The sequence below is a fragment of the Crocuta crocuta genome, unplaced genomic scaffold, assembly GCF_008692635.1.
Source record: "Crocuta crocuta isolate KB4526 unplaced genomic scaffold, BGI_CrCroc_1.0 scaffold53, whole genome shotgun sequence".
NCBI classification, from domain to species: Eukaryota; Metazoa; Chordata; class Mammalia; order Carnivora; family Hyaenidae; genus Crocuta; species Crocuta crocuta.
In genome coordinates, this window is record NW_027529432.1 from 1,325,626 (window position 1) to 1,337,442 (window position 11,817).

At 59.2% G+C, this 11,817-nt stretch overlaps 2 protein-coding genes across 2 annotated transcripts in view; one reads left to right on the plus strand and one right to left on the minus strand.

The window, feature by feature from the left end:
- Positions 1–11,817, minus strand: part of MACROD1 (mono-ADP ribosylhydrolase 1) — a 142,734-nt gene that overhangs the window by 91,241 nt on the left and 39,676 nt on the right. The window lies entirely within an intron of this gene.
- On the plus strand, positions 8,853–11,535 carry FLRT1 (fibronectin leucine rich transmembrane protein 1). Its single transcript, XM_077759612.1, has one exon. The coding sequence runs from the start codon at positions 8,853–8,855 to the stop codon at positions 10,875–10,877; it is 2,025 nt and encodes a 674-aa protein (XP_077615738.1). The 3' UTR covers positions 10,878–11,535.

An 11,817-nucleotide genomic window follows, 5' to 3' on the forward strand; every position in this document is an offset into this window, starting at 1 on the left:
AAAAAAAAAAAAAAAAAAAAAAAACTTGGTGAAGAAAAGGGGGTAAAAGCCACGCGGAAGCTTTTCAGAGGAGGTGGTGGCCACAGACAAAAAGGCAGAAGTTGAAAGAAGACAGCGAGAGGCCACCTCCGCGGGATGGACGCCAGGCTATAGGGCATGCCTGGGGAGCAGGGGCGCAGAACACCCTCAGGCTGCACACGGGGGTGCTGGGGCTGCAGCGGGGGGGGGACCTCTGCAGACCCCTCATGCACGCCCCTCCCTCCGGGGGGAGAGGCCGGCGGTGCCTGAAGCCTAGGGGACAGAGGACACTGCTCCAGACCCGAAGCCACGTCTGAGCACAAAGAGCCCAGCAGCGCACAGAGTGTCCTCCCTGCTCCCCGGGGCGCCCCTAGCTCCACGCAGCACCCCACGTCTGTGGCCCACACCTGACCGCCAGGGCCGTGGGGCCAGAATGTGAGTGTGTCCGGGCCCAGCGCAGCCGGAAACATCCAGCTCAGAGACCCCAGGCAGACCCAGCAGGCTCCGGGCTGCAGCTGAGCAGGTAAGGCACATGCGGATGGGCTCTGGGCGGCCCAGGAAGGCCCAGCGGCTCCTTGTGCCCAGAGAAGGCAGAGCGCCGGTGACAACTGGGGCCTGCTGCTTCCCGGCTGGGTTGCACTGGGGCATCACAGGGCCCCCCAGGTCTGCAGCTCCAGTGCGCCCGCCCCACACATACAGTTCAGGCAGCCAATAGTGTCCGCTTGCCTGGGGAGGGGTCTTTCGCCACCCAGTGGCCTGTGCTCTACTCCAGGGGGGGTGGACCCAGGGTATAAGGTCATGGCCCTTCCTGGAGTAAACTGCGGGGCCTGCTGCTCCAGCGGANTTGTGCCCACAGGGGGCAGCAGTGAGGCCTTGGGGGGAGGGAGGCAGGACCTTTGGTGACCTAGGCCACTGGCCGTGGCACCTACTGCCCTCCAGCTGGAGGGGGGTCCTTCCATCCAGGTCTGCCCCTGCCCTGGACAGAGGGACCGAGGATGGGGCTGACCCAAAGCCACCACCCAGGACTCTGCACCCACTGGCCCTTGGGCATCGCTTCTCTCTGGCTTCCTGCCCAGCCCCTCTGTGGGTGAGAGTGGCTTGCTGGGGGCCCAGGGATAGGCAGGGCGTGGCCCAAGATCACACAGCAGGTCGGAGGGCTCCTCCCCTTCACTCCCCCTGAACATCCAAGCTTGTCAGGTGGGGAGCTGGGTCCTACCTTGGAGGGCGGGGCCCACTCTCCAGGGCTCCCCAGAGGCCAGGAGGGAGGGCTTGTGCCTCCCCAAACACAAATCCCAGGCAACTTCTAGCAGCGGCGCCCAGGGCAGGGCAGGGAAGCCCCAATTCATTACCAAGATGGAAAATGACACTTCTCTGCACGCTTCCCCAGGAGAGGGGCTGATTTATGACTGCGCCAGGGCCCGGGACATTCGTCAGCGCCGCGCGACGCGCACGCCGTCTGCGGGGGCATTAATAGCCGTGTTATTAGCCACCGGCGTGAAAGATGCCCTGCGGATCGGCTATTTGCTGTTATTTATTATAAAGGCGCGCCAGCCCGGCAGCGGGCCGACAGGCATCACGATCGCTGGGAGCCCGAGCTCGCCCTTGCCCACCTGGCCTCCCCTCCCCCACCCCTACCGCGTGTCCCCCACTGCCCGGCCATTTGTCCCTATTCACCTGCCAGCCCCTAGGAGGGGTTGGGGGCAGTTCCTGGGGCCCCAAGCCTGTGCCCCAAATATTGATGGAGACTCTGCTCAGCGCCGGGCCCTGCTTCTAGTGAGCTGTGGGACTTCCTTGCATCCCAGGGCAGAAAGGCAAAGAGAGACAAGCTGGGCTGTGGGGCCGGGTGGACACGGGTTGGCGCCCCATCCCTCCTGTTGTGAGCAGTGTGACCCCAGGCACATCCCTCCCGCTCCTGGAATGTGCTCCCCTTTTGTGCTCTGGGGGCTCAGGCTCTGCAAGGCAGGGGCCAGCTGGGAGGGGAGAGGAGGGGAGGTCACGAAGGACCCAGCATGCAGCAGGCGCTCCACCTTGCCAGCTACTGCCACTAACAGGCCCTTAGGGCTAGAAGGGTCCGCAGACCTGCCAGTAGGGGGAGCCGCCCCCGTGAGCCCCTGTGTTCGACCCTGGGCATCATCAGCCTCCCTGTGCCAGTCTGGTAAGGCGTTTGAGAGTTCAGAGCCAAGGCTGGAGGAGGAGGGCAGGGGGAGGAGTGGCCGCGGCCGCGGGGGGTTATCTTTCAGCCCTGGACCAATCCCTTGCGCTCTCTGGGCCTCAGTTTTTCCTCTTTGGCGAAAGGCGGGTCATTTCCAAAGTCCTGTACCTCCCCGATTCCAGGGTCCTGAGGGCAGGGACCACCCTGTGCATCTCTGTGGGGTGCGAGGAGAGAGGCCAACTTAAGAAGGTGAGGCCGGCCTCTGCTGCCTGGAGGGCAGATCCGCAGTTGGGGTCAGGGGTCTTCCTCAGGTTTCTCTCTCTGGGGCTGGGGTGGTCCCCGCTGGGCAATTGAGAGGGCAGGTAAGGACAGCGAGTCCAGGGCCTGGGTTTGTGTCTGGCTCCTCCACCACCGACGGCACGATTCAGACCAGTCAGTCCCGCCTCCTCTCTGGGCTGTCGTGCTGAGGGCACCTGAGTCATAATCACCTCCTGGGGTGGGGCTGGAGAGGGGCCAGCCTCTGCCTCTTCTCTCCCACTGCCTGTTTCTAGGTTTCAGATTGTGGGGCCTCCCTTTTGGCTTCTTCATACATTGGTTCGTTCAGCAGATGTGTAGGAGCATTCCCATGCCAGGCTCTGTACTGGGCTGGTGAACAGGGCGGAGCTACCCTGGGTTATAGGTGTTCCCGTTCTAACGGGAAGGGCTGGATAATCAATTCATGATCAATAAACAGCAGGGTCCGCCCAGCCAGGACTGGCGTGTGGGGGATGCCACACAGCTCTCCACCCCCAGCCAGCCCCCAGCCTTTGCTTTAGTACCAATAAGCATCGCCATACGCAGCCTCTTCCTTTCTGGCCCTGGCAGCCAGGATCCCACTGGCTACTTAGAAGCCCAGCAGCGCTGACCCTACAAACCCCAGGGGGTCCCTGCCTATTCTCGGGGGCTGGCACCAGCGCTCCCACTGCTGCCCTCTCTCTTCCTTCCTCCTGACCGCCCAGAAAAAAGGCTCTCGAGCCCCTCTTCAACCTTCTGAAACTCCCCTTCCATCCCTTTTTTCCTTCCCCAAAGGAATTAAGCCTCCATCCTGGCAGCTTGACTAAAAATGCACACAGACAGACAGAAATATCAGGTGCAGGAATATCTTATTAAATAATGCGGGGAGAGCGAGAGAAACAAAATTACACGTGTCTCCTTTCATCCCCCACTCCCTCCCGGCCCTGAATAGTTTAATATCGAACACTGTTATCAATATAATTAACCTCCTAAGACACAATTTTAAAGTCTTGTTTTTGAAAGGGATTTGCATTCTCTGAAGTTCAGGACATCCCGCTGCCCGGCACCGCCCAGACGGCCCACGCGGGGAGGTGAACTCGAGGTACATTTTTAGTGGATTTGCATACCTGTCTGCAATTACCGCCAGTGGTAACCGCTGATGCATAATGCATGCAGCATGAAATTAGAAAAATAATTAACTTTAGGTTTTTAAAGAATCCCCTACCCCCCCACCCTCCCTCCCCTTCNTCGTGCAGGGCTGGGCTGGGAAGGCCTTGAGGGTCACGGTGGCCAGCCCCCTGCTGGAAGGAGGTACCTCCAGTGGGCTCAGACTGGCCTGAGCCTCAACAAGGGCTTGGAAAAGGCCTGCTCACCCAGCGGTCTCAGGGATCCCCACCCCCCCAGCCTGCAGTTTACATCTAGACCTGCAGGGAGGCGCTGCCTGCTATTAAGAACAGCAAAGGGTTGGGGCGCCTGGGTGGCTCAGTTGGTTGAGCATCCGACTACAGCTCAGGACATGGTCTCATGGTCCATGAGTTCGAGCCCCGCATCGGGCTCTGTGCTGACAGCTCAGAGCATGGAGCCTGCTTCGGATTCTCTGTCTCCCTCTCTCACTGCNTCAGGCCCTCTGCTCAGGCTTGTCGACAACCGTAGCTACCCTCACAAGATCCAGGGAAGTGGATAACTTAGCCTCCCATCGTACAGAGGAAGGCCTGAGACCTGAGGCCACCCTCAATAGGTGGGGCAGCTAGACTGAGCTCAGGCGAGCCCCCTGGGCTATGTGCCTTACAGGGGTGGGGGTGGGGGTATCGTGGAGATGGGGGAACTCTTCCCAGGCCTCACTGAGCTCCAGGAAGCAGAGGCCAGCCCCCTGCCCCATGGCCCTCCTCCTTCCGTCTGTAGTTGAGCTAGAGAGGTAATACTGGCCGGCGGGGAAGGAGGTGGGGGGGGGGTGNACAGGTATGGAGGTGATCTAGCCTTGGTGAAGCTCCCTGCCTGGTAGGGGTGGATCATGGCTCCTTTTGGGGCCAGGGTCCCCTGTCTCTCCCCTGCTGGGCTGAGAAGCTGCTTCCACCCCTAGTCTGCATGGCACATCTTGCTCCAGCCTCCGGCCCTGCTTTCCAATAAGGACGTGAGGGCCTGACAAGGTTTAGGGAAAACACAATGAACTCTCATTGCTGAAGAGAAGGACCGGAAAGGGAGAAGGGGAGCTCCCTGNTGCAGCTGGGCAGAGACAGACGGACAGCTGCCCTGAGTGGGTCATAGCAGCTCCCTGGGGTCCCTCCCAGGTGACTGACATGGGTCTGTCACAAGGCAGCTGGGCTCCAGGCTCCCAGTCTACCCTGGAGGCACGGCAAGGGCAGTGGGGTGAAGAAGGGGTCCCTGGAAACAGAGGAAAGAGACAAGCAGGTAACACAGAACCTAGACAGGTGTGCCTGGGGGCAGTCAGAGAATTGCAGCAGCTTTTATGCCTCACGCATTGGGTATGTACGGGTCGCATTCACGAGGGTAACTGTGCACGTATTTTCTCATTGAACCCTCAGCAGTAACTGAGAACCCCTGGAAGGGGGACTATTATGATCGCATTTATAGACGAGGAAATTGAAGCTCAGAGAGGGTGAGTGGCTTGCCTAAGGTCACCTAGTGGCAGAGGCAGGGCTCGAGCCCAGGTTCCTCTGCGGTGGAAGATGGTAGGAGCTAGTGGCTGATGGAGAACGCCAAGAAGGACGTTCCAGGTCCCCCCTTGGCTACGGAGGTTCTGTATCCCTCCAGTCTGAGCCACCTCCCTGATCCCTTCCCAGAGAAGGATCCTGCTGTCGGTCACAGAGGTGGCAAGTCATAACTCACGTCGTGCCGAAGTCTGCGGAATCGGTACAAGTGACCCCGTAAAAGACGGGCAGTTTACCGGGTTTAATTTGATGGCCCCATAAACCATCAGACACACAACAAAGGAATAAAAAGGCCACCTGGCACCCGGGCAATTAGGCTCCTCCAGCAAGGCGCCTCTTCGTCCCCACCCTCAGACCCCCAGGCCCCGCCCTGCTTTGCAGCCTTGGGGAAGGGGCGGTGGGGGAAGCTGGAGCCAAGATGGATGAGCCCCGCAGACAGGGGAAGGGAAAGGCCTTGGGTTCCTGCCTCCCAAATGCTTCTTGGTTATCCATCAGGCATCTCTGAAAGGTGCAATTTAGACTCTATTATGATGCCAGGGCCTCTGGAAGCTGAGGGCTGTGGCCATGAGCTGAGCGGGGACCGGAAACTGATGTCTGTGCCAGAGAATGTGGTGGCTGGCCTTGGCTTTGGCCTTAACAAGTCCACCCCTTGCTCAGGGCACTGCCCCAAAGCGGCCAGGCCCGGGAGCCACCCGCAGATGACAGACCAGGGAAAGTGTGTCTCCTCTAGCCAGATGCTGGGGGGACAGAGGGACTCAGATGTGACCTCTGAGACCAAGGCAAGGTGGGCTTTGAGTAGGCGGGAGCCTTCCTGTCCCCAGCACCTGCCCGAGCCCTGCCTCTTCGCTCCTAGGCATCTCGAGACAGGATACCCAGGCTCCATGACCTTCATGTGTATGTGATAGGCTGGTACAGGTTCAAACACGTGTTTGTGAAGGGGGTTGGGTGAGACCTGGCTGGTTAGTCCCCCTCGTGCCTGGGTTTATCCCTGTCCTCTGAAGGCCAGCACGTCCAATGTCTATGCAGCAGCTCGGTTTCAAGCCTGTGCTCTGTACGGTTTGGGCCAGTGCCTTCCTCCGTCCTGGATCTAACAGGAGGTGAGGGAATGTGGTCGGACAAGGGCCAGGCAGAGAGGGATGCCCACGCTCCGGGTGGACTTTCCAGGATGCCTCTCGCTGACACCGAGGGAAGGGGGGCTGGCCAGCACGGTGCAGGGCTCCAGAGGGGGGTAAGAGGAGGGGAGTGGGCCAGGGCAGCCGCGTCAGCGAAACAAAGATGATCGACAAATCCCCCGAGAGCAAGCTCAAGCGCAGGAAGCAAAGACCGACTCCAAGTCCGGAGGGGCGGGGCTGTGAGTGGGCTCTGGACGGGGCTGGGCAACGCGCTTCAAGGAACAGACAGGAATAAGCAGGCAAGCGGGTGCTCATAGAAGGGGGCTTACGCTGACTTCAGGAGCCCAGAGTGTTGGACAGGGTCTCATCAGTCCCCCTTCGTCCCAGTTTTCCAAGGGGTCCTGTCCCTTCTGGCTCCACGTACAGACCCCATGCACCCTTCCCCTTTGCCCTCACTTGCTTCTAGCCAGCTGCCCTCCGCCGGCCCTTGACCTGCCTCAGGTCCACCTGATGGACAAAACTTCATGCTGCTAACAGGGCCTGAGCAGGCTTGTGCGTTAGCCATGGGCAAAGCCTGAGCTTGCTGCAGAGGACCTCGGAGCTGCCGAGGTGCCCTGTCAAAAGGCCCCTATAAATGCAAATGGGGGGCATGAGTGGGTAGGGGTGAGGCATTCCCACCTAGCTCAGCACCTCGGGTGATCACCGATGCCAAGCCACACCAGGCCTACACAGCCCCTGGTCCTTGCCCATGAGCACGGGACATTAAAGCACTAGCCACCCAGCAGTACAACCCGTAGCCCCCAGAGATGGGCACGACACGAAGCACCATAAGCCCAGTGGCCCGGGTTCTGGCCCGGGCTCCCCATTACTGCTTCTCAAGTGGTCTTGAGTGCGCTAACTTCTGTGAACTTGACTTTTCTCTTCTGTTCAGTGGGACTAAGAAGGGGCATTGACCTCAGGTGGGAGGGTTAAGTGACTTAAATATTCCTAAAGCTCTAGGAGAGGTCTTTACTCTGCTGTCCCGCCAGAATGGCATCCCAAGTGGCTGGAACGCCGGCTGACACGTGGGGGGGCTCCCTAAAGATCTGTTGGATGGCTGGATGGACAAGTGGGTGGGTGGACACATGGATGGAGCAGAGGGAGGCTCTGTCTGCTAGGAAGACTTAGCAGGGGAGGGGACATAGGAGCACGGTCCTGAAGGGGTGAAGAGGAGCTTGCTAGATGGATTGGAGCAGTCCCGGGAATGGAGAGGGACGGACAAAGGGAGAGGCTTGGCCTGGCTGAGAAATGGAGCTGTTCAGTCCCTGGGGCCCGAGAGTGAGGCTCCCCGCTGACTCATTCGGCGAGCAGAGTCCTGATCCACTCTGGATGCCAGGCTGGGCCGGCTTCAGGCTGGGGCTGCAGCTCACACTCCGAGAGGCGGGGATCGGGTCCCGCCGTCGAAAGGCCTTCGTGAACCTAAAGGCACACGGCAGACCTTGGCCGGCTACATGAAGACACCTTCCCAACTGGGGTTGAAGGATAATTTCTCTTTAATTGATTTTTTTTTTACTATGAACAGTCAAACAACATGAGAAAAATCTATGCTGCAATTTTTCCATTTGTGAAAACCTAAATCACACCTCGCAGCCAGCTGCTTCAGCATGGACCCCTCCTTTTTTTTTTATTTGTGTCATTTCTTTAAATGCAAGAAAACAAATTTATGGATATATATATATATATATATATATGTATGGATGGATGGATATATATATATATATATGTGTGTATGTATGTATATATCTGAAAGTTGCATGATTTGGGAAGGGGGCAAGATGTGGAATAATTTTCCCGCACAACATGGAATGCAGAGCTAGGGAGGACACCTCTGATAAAAAGAGTTTTCTGTAAATACACAAGAAAGTGATTCCGTTGACACCTCATATCCTGTCTATAAAATGCATGAGTGACAAACAAGACGTGTTGTTTTAATACCAGACTATGAAGTTCCTTGCTCTCCACCGCTCACCAGTGGCTAATGCTGGCAGCTTCTTTTTTTGTAGGTTCTACTGACAACCCCCCCTCCCCCCTTTTCAGCTCACAGGCCTCACAGCAACGAGCTTCTCCTTCAGACCCTGGGTACGAGCCAGATAGGGATGCGAGTTTCCGTTCCAGTGAGAAATAGCGGCTCTGAATCCATAAAACATGCCTTAAATCCATCCCATCAGCATTGACCAGCCACTTTTAGCATTAGCCATAAAGACTGGCTTAGTGTGAAGTCTTGAAAGAAGAATCAGAAACTGCGGCGTGGCTCTCACTAAATTAACCTCACCCGCGGCTCGAAGTCACCGTCCGGGAGGCCCGAGACCGCGGCCACCTGATTCACAGACATCTTTGCTCCCGATGAGATTTAACATGAGCCAGATGTCGTTAGAGCCTGACCTCAGCCCGAGGGCTCACCTGTAATGTCACCTCGGGACACAAAGGGCTGCGGGGCGCGCGCCTCGAGGCCTCACCTCTGCCCTGCAGCGACCCCTCGGCGGCCGGCGGGTGGGCACCGCGACTTGCTCTCACCACGCGTGTCTTATGCTCCTTGCAGGTGTCGCGGCTCCAGATCAGGCGGGGCCCGGCTTCCCCCAGCCGTCCACCATGGTGGCGGCACATCCCGCCGCCCCCGCCGCCGCTGCCCCTGCCGCCACCGTCACAGCCACCGTCGTGATGACCACGGCAGCCATGGACCTGCGGGACTGGCTTTTCCTCTGCTACGGGCTCATCGCCTTCCTGACGGAGGTCATCGACAGCACCACCTGCCCTTCGGTGTGCCGCTGTGACAACGGCTTCATCTACTGCAACGACCGGGGACTCACCTCCATCCCCACCGACATCCCCGACGACGCCACCACCCTCTACCTGCAGAACAACCAGATCAGCAATGCCGGCATCCCCCAGGACCTCAAGACCAAGGTCAACGTGCAGGTCATCTACTTGTACGAGAACGCCCTGGACGAGTTCCCCGTCAACCTGCCCCGCTCCCTGCGGGAGCTCCACCTCCAGGACAACAACGTGCGCGCCATCGCCAGGGACTCGCTGGCCCGCATCCCGCTGCTCGAGAAGCTGCACCTGGACGACAACTCCGTGTCCACCGTCAGCATCGAAGAGGACGCCTTCGCCGACAGCAAGCAGCTCAAGCTGCTCTTCCTGAGCCGGAACCACCTGAGCAGCATCCCTTCGGGGCTGCCGCGCACGCTCGAGGAGCTGCGGCTGGACGACAACCGCATCTCCACCATCCCGCTGCACGCCTTCAAGGGCCTCAACAGCCTCCGGCGCCTGGTGCTCGACGGCAACCTGCTGGCCAACCAGCGCATCGCCGACGACACCTTCAGCCGCCTGCAGAACCTCACCGAGCTCTCGCTCGTGCGCAACTCCCTGGCCGCGCCCCCGCTCAACCTGCCCAGCGCCCACCTGCAGAAGCTCTACCTACAGGACAACGCCATCAGCCACATCCCCTACAACACGCTGGCCAAGATGCGCGAGCTGGAGCGCCTGGACCTGTCCAACAACAACCTGACCACGCTGCCCCGTGGCCTGTTCGACGACCTGGAGAGCCTGGCCCAGCTGCTCCTCCGCAACAACCCCTGGTTCTGCGGCTGTAACCTCATGTGGCTGCGGGACTGGGTGAAGGCGCGGGCGGCCGTGGTCAACGTGCGCGGCCTCATGTGCCAGGGCCCCGAGAAGGTCCGGGGCATGGCCATCAAGGACATCACCAGCGAGATGGACGAGTGCTTCGAGACGGGGGCGCAGGGCGGCGCGGTGCACGCCGCAGCCAAGACCACGGCCGGCAACCACGCCTCCGCCACCACACCCCAGGGCTCACTCTTCACCCTCAAGGCCAAGAGGCCCGGGCTGCGCCTCCCCGACTCCAGCCTCGACTACCCCATGGCCACGGGCGACGGCGCCAAGACCCTGGTCATCCACGTGAAGCCCCTGACGGCGGACTCCATCCGTATCACGTGGAAGGCCACGCTGCCCGCCTCCTCCTTCCGCCTGAGCTGGCTGCGCCTGGGCCACAGCCCAGCCGTGGGCTCCATCACAGAGACGCTGGTGCAGGGGGACAAGACGGAGTACCTGCTCACGGCTCTGGAGCCCAAGTCCACCTATATCATCTGCATGGTCACCATGGAGACCGGCAACACCTACGTGGCTGACGAGACGCCCGTGTGCGCCAAGGCGGAGACGGCGGACAGCTATGGCCCCACCACCACGTTTAACCAGGAGCAGAACGCAGACCCCATGGCGGGCCTGCCCCTGGCGGGCATCATCGGTGGGGCCGTGGCCCTCGTCTTCCTCTTCCTGGTCCTGGGGGCCATCTGCTGGTACGTGCACCGGGCCGGGGAGCTGCTGACCCGGGATCGGGCCTACAATCGGGGCAGCCGCAAAAAGGATGACTATATGGAATCGGGGACCAAGAAGGATAACTCGATCCTGGAGATCCGAGGCCCCGGGCTGCAGATGCTGCCCATCAACCCTTACCGCGCCAAAGAGGAGTACGTGGTCCACACCATCTTCCCCTCCAACGGCAGCAGCCTCTGCAAGGGCACGCACACCATCGGCTACGGCACGACGCGGGGCTACCGGGACGGTGGCATCCCCGACATAGACTATACCTACACATGATGCCGGCCGCCCGGGCCGCCCCCGCCCCGGCTCCCGCCTCCTCCCGGCCCGGCGACGACGTGGCCTTGCCCCAGCCTGCTGCCATCCCGTAGAGCAAGGAAGAGAAATTCCCTGATGACTTTCCCAGCGGAAAGCAAAGTTTGGAAGAAGGGTTGACAATTTTTGAGAACACGACAGTGGGAAAAATTTTTTTTTTTTCTCTAAAGAATAGAAGGTAGGAGGGGGATTTGACGTTTGTGAAGACATAATTTATACCAAGTTATGCCAGTTGCGGAGGGAAGGACTAAAAATAATATTGCAGGCAGGGTTGGGTCAGGTGTTTTGTTTTGTTTTGTTTTTCTTTTTCTTTTCCTGAACTGGAAAGATACTACACAGCGTCTGTGTGCGCCTCGTGCTCTGTTCAGGGCCGTCACAAAAGAGCCGTCAGAGAGAACGGCCAACACGCAGGGCCCCCACGCAGCCCTCGCTGCCGGCTGCTCGCTGGGGAGGACGGCGTGACGGGAGGTTTTCAGGCTCCTCACAAAGGAGAGGGGGGAAGGAAAGATCTTGTTTTTCGCTACGGAGATATTGTCCTGAAGCCTCTCCCCCGGGTTCTTTCCGTACCATTTCCCTCGCAGGTTTGCAGAAAGAGCACGTCTTTTGCTGCATTCTTTGAACAACGGTGTAGTCGATTAAAAAGCAAACTTCTCTTTTTCCTATCCCGAAACCCCTTCGGTTCCGTGCATCACAGCCCGTGGAAACCCCACGGGGGCGGGGTTCCCAGCCACCCGGAGGTGCACCCATCTACCTGTCTATCTCTATGTCGTGTCTCTAAGTACAGGTGGGTAGACAGAGCCACACATACGGTCCTTACTTCTTGGGTCAGTTCGTACAATTTCCGGAGACGATAGAGTCACAAAAATGTTGTTCTCGCCTAGAAATCACTGAGTAAGTAGACGGA